The 20,768-nt window shown below is 27.0% G+C and overlaps 1 protein-coding gene across 1 annotated transcript; it reads right to left on the bottom strand.

The window, feature by feature from the left end:
* On the bottom strand, positions 1-18,817 carry LOC124494817 (uncharacterized). Its single transcript, XM_075729665.1, has 5 exons — positions 18,530-18,817; positions 10,035-10,624; positions 9,722-9,967; positions 8,285-8,447; positions 1-2,182 (listed from the first exon to the last, which is right to left on the bottom strand). Exons 2-5 carry the CDS (start codon positions 10,448-10,450, stop codon positions 338-340), a joined length of 2,670 nt encoding a protein of 889 aa, XP_075585780.1. The 5' UTR covers positions 10,451-10,624; positions 18,530-18,817; the 3' UTR covers positions 1-337.
* Between the last annotated feature and the right edge of the window lie 1,951 nt (positions 18,818-20,768).

Here is a 20,768-nt window from a genome sequence, read left to right as displayed (position 1 = left end):
CAAATCCGTTACTCGTGGACAAACATTACAAAAATTAATCAATTTTATTTTGAAAATTAAAATTTATATAAATCAATTACAATTTAAAATATAATTTATTTGAATAAAAATTGCAATCATTTGTATTTTTTTTAATTATTAAATATCTGCATTTTCGATATGACATGATTATAATTCATAAAAATAATGATAATGTATGGATATATGCAAATTGATTTTTTTTTTTTTTTGGGAAGGTACTGAAAATGATTATGTGGTGATAAAATGAAAGAAAAAAATGTGAATCAAACACAAAATTCTTCAATAAATCGATTGTAATTATCGTGTAGGTAGATGATCATACAGTCGTTGTTGTTGTTGCTGTTGTCGAATTCAATGATGATGAACCATTATTATTACTATTTCCAATAATAGATGAATCATTCAAATGATGATGATGATTCGATGGATCAACTATTGTTCTGGTTGTTGTTGTAGTTATAATTTCATTTTTCTTTATTTTCATTGAATTAGCATTTGTTGCAACCACTAATAAATTATTTGTTTTAATTTTTTGTTTTGTCACATTGTCAACATTAGTATTGTTATTATTATTATTAGTATCGATATTATCACGAATTTTAATCGTATCATTGTTATTATTGGATGATGGATGATTCAATATTTTGATATTATCATTTGTCGAATCATCATTATCCGATAATGCGCTTTTTGAGCTATTGTTCGCTGTCATTGTTATTGATTGAATGTTTGTATTTGAATTTTTCATAACAGTTGTCATTGAAATTGATTCATTTTGATCGGATTGTTTTTGTTGTTGTTGTTGTTGTGCTTGTAATGATGTACGATGTTGTCGATTTGTTTGTATTCGATTTGATTGTGATGGTTGATGGATCAACATTGTCGATGGTGATCCAATACATGAATTTCGTGTGTGATTATGATGATGATGTCCAACACCATTCTCTGATTCAACAGTCCATCGTATACAGAATAGCTGTGAGAATGTTTTCCGGAATTGTTGTGACATTAAACAATAAAGCACAAAATTTACGGCCGAATTAATCAATGCTAACATATCCATCAAATCACCAAAATTGCCGTAAACATTTTTGAAAAAAGATTTTCCAAGAATACCACTTAATAGTGCTAAAATACCGGAAGGAAATTCACATACTAAAAACATTATCAATACGGCAATTAACATTCGTGTTGTACGTTCAGAATTTCCTGACGATGATGATGTTGCATGTAATGATGGTGGATGTGGTGTAGGTATTTGTTGCTGTTGTTGTGTATTTGTATTACAAGAAGAATTATTTTGAGCTGATGTTCGAAATTTGAGCTTAATATCTGCTTGTTGTGATTGATTTGGTGTGATCGATACATATGATGATGATGATGATGATGAAGATGATGTGGATGGTGATGAGGATGATGATGATAAAGATGATGACGTTGTTGTTGTTGTTGTTGATGATGATGATGTATATTTCCGTATCATTGATGATGTACAATCACGACAAATTCGACATAATTTCCAGAATCCATTCACATCTATTTCTTGCTGCTGTTGTTGTTGTTGTTGTTGTTGACGATGATGACGATTACGGTGATGATGATGATGATGATGATGATGATTTTTATGATTAGCAATCGAACGATTTATTCTTGAACAATTTGACAAATTAGAATTGTTTTGTTTCTTTTGTTGACAATTTGTTGTTGATGATTTAGACAAATCATTATCATCATTATTATCGTTGATTTTTAAATCACAATTTAAATTTTTTTCCTTTTCACTATCAGATTGATATATTTTTGTTTTATCATTATCATTGTTGATTTGATTTGATTGTTTCAATTCAACTGTAGCTGATGTTGATGAACGAATATTATTATTTGAAATGTTGATTGATACTTTTGGATTGCTATTATCATTATTACTGTTTTTATTATTATTATTATTATTATTATTACTATTGTTCATTGATGTGATGGCAAAATTTCCTTTCAATAGACGTTCTTTACGTTTTCTTGCTTCAATCAATATTCTTATCAATGCCAATGTAATACATGTTAGTAGACCACATGGGATTAATTTCATGAATACGGAAAATACCCAAAATGTTATCTTTTCCAATAGTTCATGATTTTTACCTTCCAATTTTACTATATCAACCTATACAAAAAAAAAATAACAATGATAAAAGAAAATTAATAATTGAACACAATAGTCATTTGTAATTGAATTGAATTATTGAATTTGCATTCGTGTAAGGTAGCTTGAGGTAAAAAAAAAATTCAAGCTTATTAAATTCAGCTATATATTAGCTTCTTTCATGTGTTTTCATGGAAAAAAATTGTTTCTTTTTTCTACAAAATTTTTTTCAGTTCCTGGAAAAAAACACGTACAATAATAGTGGAAAACATTCCGATATAACTGGAATCTGAAATGATTTCTTCAGAATCCAAATTCCCTTTTGGATGGAATTTGGATTCTGGAACCAAAAACCGATTTCATTTCACGACAATGATTAAAGAATGATGACAATAATTTCATGAAAACAACAAATTATTGGATTATAGTAACTGGTTGAGAAAAAAACAACAACAACAATTCAAATCTTGATGAAAAAAAATGGATTATCTGCAAAATTAATTTAATAAACAAGAAAAAAACCTGCAGAAACAAAACAAAGGTAAATTTATTTATGCAAAATAAGAATAATGTTTTTTTTTTGGTCATATTCAACGTAGAAGAAAAAATTAATGCCTTTTGTGTGTGTGTGCATGGCTTTGAATTTCCATTTTCTATTTTATCATCATCATCATCATCATCATCATTATTGCTATTTTTTTTATGGATGTCTGTTATTTTGTTGTTGTTGTTGTTGTTTTTTTTGCCTGTATTTTTACGGTGTTTTGATCCATCTGTTTATAATGGTAAAAAGGAGTAGAGCAAAAATCTAAAAACAATGGCTTGAATAATCTTTGTGAAAAACAAAAACAAAAATGAATGAATGAAAAAAAAACAACAACAACAACAACATCAATCTAGCATCACTATAATATTCTTATGAACATTAAAGTAAGATGGATGAATAAATGAATGAATGGATGAATGCATAGTCGAATTTTGTATTTTTTTTCTCATCTTCTCATTGTTGTTCAACATTCAAAAACATTAATAAAAATTTGCTTGAATGCTTTTTGTATTATATATATTATATATAAGATGATAAATTCTTTATCTTATTCATCTATCGGTGAAATGAAAGAATGATGAAAAAAATACACAAACAAACCAAAAGACTAAATATATTATTGCAAAAAGTAAAGAATAAAACAAAAGAATTTTCTATTGAATAAATAAATACAATGGAAAACAACACACACACACACACACACAGGATAATCAAGATCTATGTAGATAAAAGGTATAGAAAAACGATATGATGGAATATTCCGGAAATATTACAAATGTATGGATCATATATATATAATAATAATAATGATGATGATGTTATTTATGAAGCTAATATAATGATGATTGTTATCATCAGTACATATTTATTTTGTACACATTATAATCATTGATTCCGGTTTTTTTTAATGCCTTTTGTTTGGCCATTTATTCAGATTTAATGGAAAAAAAATTACAATGATTGATTAATGCAACCTAAACCCACCACCACAACCACCACCATCATAATCATCATCATTGATATTGATCGAATAATAATTGATCCAATCTATTGAATCGATTATTATCATTATTTGATTTCCAATTACAATGAATTCAGAAAATGACGACTAAACAAAGAAAAGGAAAAAGTTTCCGCCTTTATTCACACATCATTGGATTGGATAAATGAATGAATGAATACATTTGTCGTCGTTGTCTTTGTCATTTTTAGGCGTGAAAATATAAGTTTACACGGCAAATAAAAAAAGAAAAATACGGGCATTTCAATCTGATGACAATATGACAGATACACACACACACACACACACAATACTCGATTTATAAATAAAAAAAAAGAAAGAAAAAGATTATGTGTTTCTTGTTTATAGAATTTTCTTTGTTTTTTTGTTTTTTTACGTTGTGATCAAACGATAATGGCAAAATAATGATGGGAGAGAGAGAGAGAGAGAAAACAAAACTCGTGATAATTTTTTTTCCATTTCATCGAAGTAAATATAGTTTTGTTTTGTTTTTTTTTCTCGGTATCGTTTCGGTTGTCGTTTTTATTCTGTCATTAAGTTGTGTTTTTTATATATTTTTTTTCATTTTGTTCGTTTCATTGTTGTTGTTGTTGTTGTTGTTGTATGTAACAAGGGATAAAAATTATGCAAATCCAACATGTTAAACACAATCAATGAGCAACATGGCAGAATAAAGAGAAAGAAAGAGAGAGAGAGATAGAAAAACGTCAAAAACAAGAGAATTTATCCATGGTAATTTCAGTTTTTTATTCTCATCATCATCATCATCATCAGCACACACACACACACACACATATGGTGTTCGTATGTATTCTGTATGTTTGTTTGTTTGTACTGATCTTCAAGAAACTGTGTCGGTACAACAACAACAACAAAAAATTCTAAAACGAAAATTCATACAATGGATAATTTATGATTGATTGTGATAAACATTTCGTCGTCGACATCTATGCAAACAACAACAGCAACAACAACAACAATAACGACGACGACGACTACGACAACAAACATTCTCGTGACACACACACACACACACACACACATGATTGTTGTTGTTGTTGTTTGGGTAAATAAAATTAACAAAAATAAAAGTCTAACAAAAGAGTGTGTGAGAAAAATAAGTCTAATCAAAATGTATAAAAAAAATAGAAAGAATGTAAAAAAAAAGATTGAATTATTATCCACAGACAAGAATATTCTGGTTTTTTTTTTCTTTTTATTTTTTGTTTCACAAAAAAATGTGTGGAATTTACACCGCCAGACAATGATAGTAAAACAAGCAACAAAAACATTCGTAGAATATCCGAAATGACTATGAAATAAATTTAAATTTTTTTTTTGGCCATTTGTTTTTTCGATCCTCTCATCATCATCATCATTAACAACATCGATTTCAGTACAAACACATGGTATCCATTTTAGAAATTCGTAAAAGAAAAAAGAAAATCTGAATCAAAAAAAAAATCATTTCCACACATGTCCATAAAGAGGATGAACAAATTCCTGGAAATCAATTTCAGAATACTAATGCTTGAACATACATAAACAAAGAGAATACTAATCGTATTGACATATAATGATAATGACAGATACTGGAAAAAAAACACCAAAGATAATTCAATTGAACGAGAGACAAAAAAAAAAGAAAAGAAAAGAATTCTTCAAGGAATGTCTGACCACTTGAATTTTTTTTTTTTATTCACTTTCAAAATAGACATTTGCCGTAAAACATTAATCGATTCTCTTTTTTTTGTTCATTCCGAAACTAATTTGTTTTTTTTGTTCTATTTCAAGGTTAAATGTTGAATTTGATTTTTAAATTTCTGTGGATAGCCAACAAATGGAACGTATTTGTATTTTGTGAACCATAAACGAATGCATCACTTGTAAATCATCATAATATTTAAACTTTGATAGATGTGAGAAGGAGGAAAAAACTTTTTTTTCCTCTTTATTATTGGTGATGATCATTTACATTGGAATTACATGGAATCATGTTTTTTTTGCACTGTTAGCAAAATCTCATAAACAAACAGTAATTTTCTATTCGGCAATAACATTGAAGTTTTTTTTTTCGTTCACTTTCATTATATCGAAAATCGATAAATGAAAAGTTTTCCAACATCACTTCAGATGAACTACAAACTTTGAAATTTTGAAAATATATGAAAAAAAACTCACGGAGACTTTATTTAGGTTGTAGTTAAAGATCTGAAGATAAAAAATTTTATGAATTTCAATCAATTTTAAAGCTTATCAGGAGCAAAAAAAATAGTCTATAAACATTTTGTTCGATCGATGACAAAAGAATTTGTACTACCATTTTTAAATGAGTATTTTTGTATGTTTTTTTTTCGAAAAAAATTTCTTCCATTATTACGAGCATTCTTCCGAAAACAAATTATAATTGAAATGGCTAATTCTACAAATTATATGATGGCAGTGGACAATTGATATAGATCATAAGATAATCAACGACAATGACAACAATTCAGTTGAATTGGAATAAAAATTCCAATGAAATTGAAAAAAAAACAAATGATTCGGCTAATAATTTTAGAATTCCAGTGAAATAAATTTTTTTTTCAGCCGAAAAATAAAAACAGAATTAATGGTTGTGAATCATTCAATATTAATTTAGTTATTCTCATCGATACAACACACACACACAATGGGCACACACAAACACCATCAGGCAATTGATATTCATAGAAAATGCCAAATATTGCTGAAAGGCAATTGTAATATGATGTTTTCATGGTCGTTATGCCCTGATGAATTGTATCGGTTTACATCCCAGATAAATTTACATCAATCGAAAACAATTGATGTTCATTCAGAGTAAGAAAAAAACTACAATAGGCATTTTATTATTAAATTAATATCAATTTTGTAACAAAAACCCACATGAATTGGAATGAATAATTCAATAAAATTGGTTTTCATCGAAAAATTGTCGTACGAATGGCCTATATTTTATTCCTGTTTAATTCGCTGATTATCATAGTGTGCTGAATAAATCTGAACATTTGAAAATGATGCCAAAATATTAGCAAAAAAAAACCACACGGTCAATGTTTTTTTTTTTGATTTTTTTTTGGTTCACGAACACATCATCACGATACAATACCCATTGTTTTTGATTATTAATTTTTTTTCATTCTTTTTTAAAAAAAATTGTTCTGTGCCATACTAATACTGCATATGAGTTCATTCATGTATGTTATGGGTTCTCATATTATATCGCTGACAACAACAACAAAAACAAACCCTATCTATGTAATGCTATTATTAATCATTTTGAACAAAAAAAAAAAAAAAAAAAAAAATTTCTCTTTGTAACTTGCATATTTACTATGTTCGTGTTGCATATAGACACATTGTATACAAAATAGACAATGTAATAATTCGGGCAACAACAACAACAACAAAAAAAATGACAAAATAAAACAAAAAAAAAATTCTCATCATCAGTAGTAGCAACAGAGTAGAAATATTGTCTAGGTCCAAGTGATTAATAATAATAATGATGATGACGGTATGGAGTTGAAAGTTTTTTATTTTTTCTATTTTTTTTTATTTCATTTTTTTCATTATTTTCCGGCGTTATTCTCCAGTTTTTTCCACTGTGTCAAACAAAATCATTGAAATGTTATACGAGAAGAAAAAATAATACAACACATAAACGAAAGTAACAAAAAAAAAAAAAAAAGACTTGAACCCCATATAAAAATGAAAATAAAAACCCTAATAAATCAGTGAGATTCAGGCTATTTTTTTCTGGATTTCAGGGGCTTTTTTTCGAATGAAAAAAAAGGATAAGGAAATCAATCTAAAGGTTTGTGTGTGTGTGTGTGTGTGTGTGCGTGGGAAGAGATGTGGTGAAAAAAAAGTAAATATTTATTTTTTTTTCGCTTATCAAATCTCTTGAATAACAATAACAATAAAAATGAATTGGAAATATTTGCTAGAATTTTTTTTTTGCTGAATTCAAATAAATCGACGGTATAGATAGTTTCATTTGGCAGCTATTTAAATTTTTTGATGTAGATTTGTACCATTGTATTGACAATGAGAATGATACTAAAAAGTGTCAATGGTGACAATACAATGGTGTGCTGTTATGGCCATGATTGCATATATCGAATGTATTTTTTTTTTTGTTTTGTTTTGCTCGATGTTCAGTTTATGATTAGCTGAAGACAACTGAGTACTGAACCATGATTGTTTGTAATCTATGAATACAAACAACCACTCATCATCCAGAAACAAACAAAACGAATATGTTAAATTATTCTCTATTCTTGAATGTATATCAAATGAAAAAAAGCTTTGAATTATCTCGACCAAAACACAAACACGCCAAACACATGAAAACATTTGGGAAAAAAAACAAACATGATTGAGAAACATGTCAAGGAAAAAAAAAGCAATAATCGAAAAACATTGTATGTTATGTGGCTAATATATACATACAAATTCACACATTTATGTTCAAACATTGAAGATTTACCAAACAAACAGACAATCAAATTGGGAATTAATTCTCACTTACCGTATAGATTGAAATATTTTTCTGTGGATTCATTGCTGGTATTGGATGTATGGTGAATGTAATGAATACTGGTATACAGAATACGGGTACAATTAAATAAACCAATAATATGTATAGACGTGCACGGCCAATTGTTAACATTGATCGTGTACGTAATGGTGTCCTGTGGATAAAATTGAGAAAAAAGAAAATATAAATATAAAGAAAATGATGATTAGATTTTCCAGATAAATACATTATAATCATCATCATCATTTGCAATTGAATTTATGAAGAATATTTCAATCAAACTTCTGGTATTGGTATATCTTGAATTGTAAACGTAGATAGATGGCTATGATGATGATGAATAAGCTGGAATTTTTTTTTCTTTTTTTTTTTTGATTCTAACTAATTTTGACATCTGAAAAAGCATGAAGAATATGGTAGTCCCGTATATCTTGATTTGTTTTTTTTGTTGCTTTTCAATGTTGTGTGTCATGTCAAAATAAAATTATCGGTAACATTTCATTTTTTTTCCTATCTATCTATCTATTCTATCTTTATTCTGGTAATGAAAAATTGTTGTTGTTACCCCTTACTGATTGTGATATTTGTTTTTTTTATAGACATACAAATTCATACCCACACACACACACACACACATACATACATATAAAATAGGATAATTTCATCTCATCTCATAAGAAGAAGATATATTAATACTGACACATAGGCTATTATTATTATTATTATTATTATTCTCATAATTCTATCACTAGCTTTTAATCTATATATGATGGCCATGTATTATTTTTCATGTCCTATCAAAAAAGATATGAACGATAAAGACCAAAAAAAAGTAAAGAAGAGAAAAAAAAATTATGACAGCTCTTATGTGTTCAATTATCTGGGCGGAAAAAAAGACTGAAAGAAAAAAAATGTGGAAAACAAAAATCCCATGAATTCTGTACTGTCTGTGATTCGTATGGTCGATTTACTCTTTTTTTTCTTGTATTGAAAATACAAACATTGTTGATTAGTTGAATGGCTGAAGTGAATACAATATCAAACAGCAAAAAAAAGATGTGTCAAGCAGCAACTAACCAAAAAAAAAAAAAACTAAACATGATTCTTAATAGACATTTATATCTTGAATATCTTGTATATGGAGGTGTGTGTGTGTGTGCGTGTGTGTGTCTACTTGTTTGTTCCACATCGATAATTCAATTCAATTTATTTTTATTTATTTTTTTTTTTTTTTTTTGGTATTTTACTTTGAATAGAATTTCAAATGCATTGAAATTTTTTTTTTAACGGAAATAAATCAGAAAAAATTTACGAAATCATTGCATATGAAAATAAATGGATACACACAGTAGTTATTTTTATACAAAACTGAATTCATTATTTATCATAAATTATTAAAATAAACAAGAAATATGATATGATATCTACCTTACAGTGATGAAACGCCATACAGCCAATAATACAGTCAACCATATTGATATAGTATGAAATAAAACTGTATTATGTGCATGAAACAATGTAAATACTGCCCAACCATAATTATACATTTGTTCTTCGGGCACTTCAGTACGTATATAATTATGGATCACATATGGAAGGAATGATGCTATAACAAGTAGATCAGAAACGGCCATTCCTGTCAATATTGTATTTGTTGGTGATTCCATGTTTTTTCTGAATGGAAAAAAATAAATTTTTTTTTAAAAATTTTAAACAAACAAACAAACAAAAAAATTCAAACCTTGTCAATACAATTATATTGAGAACATTGGCAATGATGCCGAAAACACATACAACCAGGCTAAGATAACCATGTATGTTACGATATTCATAATTTAATCGATGAAATATTTCACCATAAAATGCATTTGGATCAAAATCATATATGAGTTTATTATTATTTTTATTCAATTCTGTAATCGTTGTCATATTTATCATTGTTGTTTGATTTAATGGTGCTAAAACATTTACAATATCACGATCGTCAATCATTTGATTTGGTTCATTAACCAAACTATGATATAATGATACGGTTATATTTGTCATTGTTGTTTGTAATAATCGTATCGTCATTTGTTCATTATTTGTATTCGAATCATTATTATTATTATTATTTTCATATTGTAATAATAAAATTATTGATGATTCATTTGTCATAATTTTATTTGCTTCCAGTTTGCTTCCTTCAATGTTTGTTTTGGATCATCATCATCATTATTATTTTTTTTAAATCAGCAAATTTGAATGACACACACACACACACACACACACACAATTATATGTGTGTGTGTAATTCCAATCATATCATTGATTCGGCAGTCTGCTATGATTCTGTTTTTCAGAAGAAAAAATAAAAATCAGATTTCGTAACAAATTTTTTTGTTATGGGCAAAAAAAAAATTTCCTATCAATTCGTTCAATATGTCAATGTCAATGGTTAATGGAACGTGAGAGAAAACAAAACAAAAAATTTCATCATCATCATCATCATATTTTGTTAAGTGAGCCTTTTATAACCGAATCAAAAAGCAATTCTTATCGATGTCAGTAAAAAACAGTCAAAAATGAAAAACTGAACAAATTTTTTTCTCTCTTGCGTTTTTGTTGTTACAATTTTTCAACACCCCTTCATTGAAACAATAACAACAACAACAACAACAACAACAACAACAGCTCCTCATGAAAAATGATCGAAAAAAAAATTTGAAATTGTAGACGATTTTTAGACGTAAATTTTCATTTATAATGAAAAAAAACAATGTCAATTCACATTTTTTTTGTTTCTGATAGAACCATTCTTTTTTTCTACATATATGATCTGCAGAATAAATGAAAAAGAATGAATGAAAAAGATCATATCACATATATTTTTGTTTTTTGTTTCGATTAATGGACAGTAAAATTTTATCTGTTTCCGTTTGATATGAATGCAATGTTTCCGGAATTTCAGTGTGGGTGTTTATATATCAACATATTATAATAGTGAGAGAAAAAAAAGGAATGAAATGGCGAAATTGTGAAAATGGAAAAAAAAAATGAAAAGAAATTATTCTATTGTAAGCATCATCAGGGGAAAAAATCCAAAAAAAAAAGAAAACCGGCAATCCATAAAAACAGAAAAAATTTATCCGTTAAATTGAATGAATAACTTCTTCATCCGCTATAATTTTGAATCATTTTGAATTCACACACACACACATTTGTGTTCATTATTACTATAAAGTACTATTCATAATGGAAATGACTACATTTTAGTTCATTATCAAATCAACACACGAATATAATGTCTAAAGATTCTTCTACTTCTTGTTAATGATGATGGCCATTTTCCTTTATATTTTTCGTTTTTTTTTCAGCTCATTTTTATTCCACAAATTTACAATGAAAATTATATTCTCTTGAATTGAAATGAAAGAAATTTTCGGTTTTTTTTTTATTTCAAAGACATTTATAAGATTTGCAAAATTTGAATTGTACAAATCTTTTGCCTTTCTAATTGAATCAATACCAATTTGATTTGGCATAAATGTCATTTAATGCAATGAGAATAATAATTACAGCTTCCGTTTTTTTTAATATATTTTTTCCATCATCACCCATCATCAAGAATAAAAAAAAAATAATCAAAATTGAATTATATTGATTTATTTGATTGTGTTGTGGAACACCACACCACAAAAAAAATGGAAAGAATGAATGAAAGAATTCATTCTTATGGATATTTGAAATAATAATAATTGAAAATCAAAGAAAAGTTAGTAGTGTGAACAAAAAAAAAATTATGATTTTGTCCAAATCGGCAATTTTTTTTCATGAATTATTATCATCATCATATTGTGTTGAAGCAAATTACTTTCTCATTTTTCATTTTATTTTCCTTTTTTTCTATCGGAAATTCTTTTTTTTTTTTGGTTCGTTTCTGGTTCAATGATAATGATAGTTAGAACAGAAAAAAATGAGAAATAAATAATGGCCAAAATAATCCGATGATGAATGGTGAAACTTTTTTCTTTTTCTTTTTTTTTTTGCTACACACTTTATTATTCACTTTTTGCTTTTTTTCTCTTTTTATGGTCATTTGGATTCTTGAAAATGTTTCAAATTAAAAATATAGCCTAAAGACACGGTAAGTTTTTTCCAAAGAAAAAAATGACAAAAACATTTAAAAATCATTCATTTGATGAAAATTTTGGTGAATTAAAAATTTAACAAACGGAAATTAAAAACTCAACAACAACAACAAGTGTGTATCATGAATTTGTAAAACATTTGAATTACAGAGAATATTATTTGTTGTTATTGCCATGAAAAAAAACAATAGAATAATTAATGAAAACAATACATTTTAAATGAATGTCTTCTGATTACCACAAAATTATTATGTCAAATCATCAACAACCTACAACATAAATAAATACCTAGTATAAATTAATGAGATAACTGACGACAACAAAATTAATCAAGTGATGATTAAAATTTTGTGTTGAAATTATTATTATCATATTCTATATATAGTTATTATAAGCAAGCAATACATATTGTTTTATATGAACATCATCATCAACAACAACAACAATTTAAAACAGGATTATGTGGTTGCTCAGTGATGATAATGATGGCCATGATGATGATGATCATGATCATCATTATCATTATTGCCATTAAATCATTTAGAATGATGATGCTGATCCACCATGGGTATTATGAATAGCTTGAACAGCAATAAAAAACCATTAAGATCATGGAATTTTTATGCTTTTCTTACATACACAATCAACAATATTGGCGTCTAACTATCATTATCATTAGACTTGAACATATACGCTGTGCTATATAGATATATTCTTAAGCCATATGGATATAAAATGACCATATGAATTTCATTCTATAAACATCATTATTATTTGTCTGAATGTCCAGACAGCGTCGAAAAAAAAATTTTTTTTTTTTTTGGCAGAAAAAAAAATTTAATTTGTGATAAACGAACAAATAGAATAAAAAAAATGGGTGAAAAAAACCATTCATCCGAATAGAATGAAAGAAATCAATTTGATTATCTTGTTGTTATTGTATATGGAATGTGTAATGTACAATGAAAAACAAAAAACAGAAAAAGCAATGGGCATTGTAAAAAAAACACACACACAATATTTTGTTCAAAATCTCTGGTATACGTTACAAGTCAGCCAAACATTTATATTCTCCATCCTAACATCCACAAAATGGAATTGGCGGTCCAAAAAAAAAACTTAAACTGTTTTTTTTTCTCTTGTCTACAATCTACAATTATATTACAGTGTCAAATACAAGTAACAAAATTCTTAATTTACTTGATCATTTAAGTTATATACAATGTTTCTCATGTGTTTTTTTTTTGTTTCATCATTGTATCTGGTGACAACAAATAAAAAAAAACATCAAATGCACACACACAGCAAAGATAATAATGCAAAATATAATTGTTGAAAATTAGATTACATTTTTTTTCTCTATAGAAATAACAATGAAAATGGCCATTTCATCATCATCATCATTATTATTATTGTTGACATTATCATCTGGTTTATAGTTTGCGATCATCATTATTATCAGATAATAATGATTAGCAATCAAATATGTAATTATTGGACATTATCGATGTGTTTGTGTTTGTGTTAGCAAATGGAGAAAAAAAATACTCGGACAATTGTAACATTAATTATGACAATGTTCATGATGAAATTTTGTTGCATTAATATTTCAAATCAGATATTTATTCTTATGTAATTTTTTCCATTTCACATATTATATAGATTGAAAATAACAGAAAAAAAGAATAAATCACAAACAAACAAACAAACAAACAAAAAATGCAATGAGGTAAAGCCAACATTTTTGTTGTCATACAAATATCATTATGAGCTTTTGGCAACAAAAAAAAAAAAAAAAAAAAAAAAAAAAAAAAAAAAACACATCCATATTTTAATGGTGTTGGCAAAATACACAAGTCTATTTTTCAACTCAATTTAGTTGGTTGCAAAATGTTGACATGAAATAAAATAAAAAAAAAAATAATTTTTCATCATATCCTTTTTCGGAAAACACTTATAAAATATGAACATAATTCTTTTATGACACGGAAATAATGCATTCAATTTTGCTTGTTGTTTTTATTTTTCGTTGATAATAAAAAAAACAATAATAATAATGGCCCCTACGTGAAGGTGATGGTATATTTAAAACGGGTGTTTTAGAAAAAAAACCATTTACAAAAAAAAGAAACAGTCGAATAAACTGCTGCTAATGATTTAAATTGTGATTCCAACTTGAATGATTTTATCAATCAATATTTTTGTTTGGCAAAATTAATGATAAAATTCTAGTGTTTTTTTTTTTGCTGTGTGTTTTACAACATATCGTAATTTTTTTCTTCTAGATCATCATTCTACATTGTATATACATGTAGCAGTACCGAAATAAATGCTGATGATTTGAGTGAAAAAAAAAATGATACTCTGGATCATTTTCCTCCCATTCATTTATTATTCGTTTTATTCATATATTTTATATATGTCACAAATATAATGATGACAAAGGTCTACTACAACTACTACTACTACTACTACTACTATATAGATTGTCAACAACCAAAATGGTCAAAATTCCTATGGGGCCATATTTTTTTTTGGTTATTTCTTCTCGGAACAAAAAAATGGCCGATTGTGTTTGTTTGTTTGTAATGCATTGGCATGAATGATTTTTCATATTTTAACAATGGTTTTCATTTCATTTAAATGAATAAAATATAAATATTTTGTTTACACATTCAAACAAAAAAAAAATGATGACGATAGATGCTAAACTTTCATTTCAAATGTATATTATCACAATGGAAAAAAATGGAAAAATAAAATAAATGGATTGGGTGGATGGATGAATTTACAGATTTATTTAAATGTTTGTGTGTGTGTGTGTGATGATATTATTGTTGGACAAAAGATTTAAGACAGGAAAAAAAACTTTTTCATGTTTCCCTGAAGAACAATGAATGATCAGTGTACGTGTGTGTGGGTGTGTGTGTGAGTATTTTACTACTGATGATGATGATGATCTAAAACTATTAAATGATGAAATTCAATTTAAAACAAATAAAATGCAGTAGTCGTCATCAGTTTGTGTGCGTGTGTGTGTGTATTTGGTGGAAGAGAAATTCGCATAAATTACCGGAGAATAGAAAAAAAAAATTTCAACACGTTTGTGTGTGCGTGTGTGTGGAAATGAAATCAATGAAAGAGAATGAAATGAAAAAACCTTTGAAATCTCAAACACACGCATTTGTCTTGTGGAATTAACCAGAATACAGAGAATGATGAAACGATGAAATAAAAAAAAAAATTATGATGCGTAGATGTTTAGAGGGCAAAAAAAAATAATCCAACCATCTTGTTGGCTAATTTTCTTGATAAAAACTAAATCAAATGAGAGAGAGAGAGAGAGAGAAAAAAAAGAAAGCTAATGTAGTAGAGAACATAACAAACCGAAATGAATTGGAAAAAAAATAAAATTTCCTTTCCAAGTTCATGTTTTTTTTTGGAACAAATGTCCATTAGTGTGTGTATAATATGGCCTATGGATAATAGGATAAAGTCCACTGAAAATTTGAGTATATAACATACGCACACACGAAGAAAGAAAAACGAAACGAAATAACATCCGGAGCCTGATCAACGTACATTGATTTTAACAATTTTATTATGTTATATGTGAGTGGTCAGTTGAATCTTCATCTATTCATTTATGGTAGCAATTGGTCATTCTTGTGTGTTCATCATCATCATATATAATAAAATAATTTTTCTAAAAGTAAAAAAAATGCAGTATTAGGTAACTATTATTTTTTTTCATTATAAAGAATGTGAATAAAATGAAACTTTTTGCTATTTGATTTTTTTTTTTCATTCATTTCATCCTATTTTATGGCCTTTTTTCCTACTTCTTTTTTTCTGAAATTTTGATTAGACCAAAGAGGTCAACAACAATGAATTATAAAATTACATTTCAAGCAAATCGATCAGTTAATGACACTCGTTAATAGGAGAAAGCGAGAGCGAGAGAAAGTGAAAAAAATCTCAATTTATTCAATCAATTTATTAGCCAGAATCGTTAGAATTTTGTATTCAAATAGGGATGAAAAACTTTCTCTCTCTCTCTTTTTTATTAAAATTTAACCAAATTTTTTGGAAGAAAAAAGGAAAAAATTCCGGGATAATGATCAAAGAGGAGACCATCAATGATACAACAACAACAACAACAACAAATAATTTCTTTCCATTTCTCGTCCCAATTATTTTACATTTCATTTTATCATTAATTCACTCATTAAGACAAAATGGTTATGAAGAAAAAAAACTTTTTTTCTTTAAATAAAAAAAAACATTGATTACAATATCGCATCATAAAAAAATGAGAAAATGTACAACGAAAAAGATGGAAATGGAGAGAATGTGAGACTGGGTGGGGGTGGGGAAATGAAATCTTTTTTTTTTCACAAACCAATAATTTCTATCTATGTTTAGTCCCCTTCATTATAAATGTTATAAATTTGCCTTTTTATCTTTGAAAATTTGATTAGAAAAAAAACACGCTTCATTGATTGAGGTTCAATCATCATTGTTGATGGTATACTATCAAATGGTAAAAATTGTGATGGGAAATAAAACCGTTGAACCAATGATATTTAAACAAATGATGCATTGGCATCAGCAGCAACAGCAGCAGCAATAACAACCACAACAAATAAAGATGGTCGGGAAATAAAAAGAATTGCGGATCGTAAAAATAAAAAATTTCTCTTCCGTACAATTCTTTTTCCCTCTCCGTTTATGAGGGGAAAGTGCATTGCAAATGCAAAACGCATCAAATCAATATCAACATTATTAAGCAAAAAAAAAAATGGATGATTTGTAAATGATTGAATCGATATATGTATTTGAATGAAATCGAGAAAAAAAATTGAATTTAATGAATCGTTGTCGTCGTCATTCAGACATATTAGATTAAGAATCAATTTTAATAATAATAGTGGCAGAAAATAAAAACCTAAAAGAAATTCTTTGATAAAAAGTCTAATAGACTATGAATCGATCAAAAGAAAAAAAAAATTCCATCAGAATTTTTCTCTTCTATTCATTTTAGTGATGCATACAATATAATTGAAAAATTAATCTGTGCATGTGTATAATTATTTTCAGGCTATTCAGGCTGTTCACATGCATGAGGTTTTAATTATGCAACAAACAAACAAAAAAATAGTGGTTCATCTATACTGCCAAACTGAACAAGCAAATGAATTTGTATTGTTTTGATGAAACGGATTCTTAGTGTGAATGAATAGAATTCATTTGAATATATATCGCAGATATATCAAAAAAAAACCACCACTACTAATCAAATGAATGAAGCCAATAAGCGAAAGAAGAAAAAAAACAAAACAAAAAAATAAAAAAAAATAATCAACAATGTGATGATGGTGTAATGTAAATAGATATCATGATAAAAGTTTGGGTTAATATTGATTAGAATCAGATCACAAAAGTTTTTTGTTGTTGTTGTTGTTGTTCTTTTGAAATCGAATAATTTCCATCATCATCATTATCATCATGATACTTTTGGAATATATAATTTTCTTCTTTTATTCAAACAATTGAATGAATAAAACTAGTCAGTAGATCTCATGGGTTTTTTTTCATCGATGTTGTTGTTTTGATTATTTAGATCCGGAGCCATTTTATTCTAGAATCTTGATTCTATTCAGAGCCCCTAAAGCTTTAATCATGGATCATGGATTGACTTGATAATGATTGTTTTAATTACAAATTCTATATCCTGGCAAATTTTTTTTTTATTTTGTTCCGAAGCAATATGTGTCTGCATTTTGTGGAATCTGAAAAAAAATCCATGTATAAATCCTTAGATGATTGGATACAAAAAAAAAAAAAAAAAATAGAATTCAGTGAATTTCATTATGATAGGAATAGGATAGGATATAGTAATGAAAATTAATTTGTTTGATTATTAATATATATAGAATCGTATGAGGAATGTCAAAAAAATGCAAGAATTCAACAACAACAACAAATCACTCTGATACGGTGATGTATATATTGTGAGATGAATTCTTTGACAATCAAATTATTGTTATTTTAAGAAAATTAAAAATACAAAACTATAGCAAAAATGGCAAAATTCAGTACATACCTTTTATTTATTTCAAATTGGTAGAATAATACTAGAGACTATTTCTTTTCTCAATCACATTTGCTTTACAAATCCAGTGATACCATTGACAATATTGATCGATAATAATGTTGTATTTAATAATAATAATTGATTGATTGATTGATTTGTTTTTAGTAAAAGTTCATTCAAGTTTCAAAAATACAAGCACACAAGAACAAAATGATGAAATTGAAAATAAATCTCATCTCATCTCTCTCTATCTTTATGTATGTTACGACAATTTGAAAGAAAACTTTATTTGATGAAAGAAATAATTATCAGAATAACAAATCTATAGATTTATTTCGGAATCCATATCAAAGTATTGATTATAAATTAAATAAGAATCCAATGACAAATGATGATGAAAATTGATTTGATTTATTGATTATCAATTATGTTTTAATGATTGATTATTGATTGGCCAAAAAATGAAATAAACGTGAAAACTTGAAAAAATCATTGATTGTCGATCATTGTATACATTGTATAATTATGAATTCAAAGAAAAGAAAAATCAATAAACAATCAGAATTTGCTTGAATTTAAATTTTTTTTTAAATGATGTTGTTGTGACCTTATTAATCAAAACAATATATTATAATAATGACAATGACAACAACAATGATGATGATGATGATGAAATGTGAAATGACAAGAGAAAAAAAAATCAATAAACAAACTACAGAATGATAATATAGAATTTTAATTTTGTATACAATTTATAGCTGCATTTATAAAATCACGAAAAACTTAACCAAACAATTTCAAGACAACAAACAAATATAATGCTGAATCGATTAAATAAATGATCTGTATCGATACATAACCAGATACCAACTGTCGATATATTTGAAAAAAAAATTCTTCTAGCCTGATATGTTGTTGCTTATGTCTCGATGGAACTATTAAAAGTAGAAAGAAAAAAATTCTCTGCCACTTACTAAGTGTGTGTGTGAAGATGTGTGTGTGTGTTCATTCGGATAACGAATTCTTGTTTCATTATCCGAATAAACACACACACAAAAAAAAGTGCAAAAATATCCAAATGCGCATATGTCAATAAAATTGGAAATGTTTCAACGTAGATTTTCGAATCCGGCGCCGGGTGTTGAATTTTTCGTATTTTTTTTTGTTTGTTTGTTTATTTGCACCAGTTTTAGAAATTGCGCATTTAAAACATCAAGGATTTTTTTTTCAACTGTCGTATATTTACCGTGTCAGATTATTATGCAATTCATTCGAAATTTGAACAACCCAATCATTTATTGATGTGACACAATGGATTGATACATGAATATTGGCTCTCTTAAGCTATAATTTTGTAGCAATTCTTCAATCATCCTCAATTTCATTCCCTTTAACGTACGAAATAAATTCTAGACAATAAATGTTTACTTATTCTGGTGATTATATATAAAGGCTACGAATTTTTTTTTTGCTCATTCAAAGCATAGTATGATGACAATGTTTGAATAGAGAAAAAAAATATTCTAATAATAATAATAATAAATTAAAATCCAGGGCGTCATCATCGTCAAGGGATGAAATCTGACCTTTCAGAATTCGATTTTCATTTTGACTATTTATAATTTTCTACATATTATACATTGTAATGTACAGAAAATGTAACAATTATTATTACCTAATACTGAAGAATTTAGCCCCATTTCATGGGAATTTTTTTTGCCCAAATCATATCATATTAATTAATTTGATCAGATTGCTTTTTCTCTTCTCCGTCTCTCAATTATTGTCATCGTCGAATATATAATCCGAAAGGTCGAAGTAAGGAATTTTTTTTTCATTCAGGAAGCAAAAGAAAAAAAATTTGAAGAAAAATCAATAAATTTTTTTTTGGCAATGGCCAATACACTGGTATTTGCACTTAACGTACGTCATTTAACATCTATATTTTATCAAAACGATGACGAAAACAAAAAGCCCAAATCTTAGCAAGGAATTTAACGAAAAATTCACTACGATATATTTCTGGATTAAATCAGCATTATCATCCATATAATATGGATAACAAATATTTCATCATCATCATCATTATTGGCCAATGTATATTGATCTATATTTTTCAACAACAAACTATCTCTGTTTACAAAACAAACAAACAAACAAACAAATCAATATAGAATGATTGAATGTTTTTCTTCTTTCCTTTTTCTTATCTCATCATCATTCATTCATCTATCCATCTAATTCGGTC

Source organism: Dermatophagoides farinae, chromosome 3 (genome assembly GCF_024713945.1).
Source record: "Dermatophagoides farinae isolate YC_2012a chromosome 3, ASM2471394v1, whole genome shotgun sequence".
Taxonomy (NCBI): domain Eukaryota; kingdom Metazoa; phylum Arthropoda; class Arachnida; order Sarcoptiformes; family Pyroglyphidae; genus Dermatophagoides; species Dermatophagoides farinae.
This window is presented reverse-complemented; position numbering and strand designations above follow the sequence as displayed.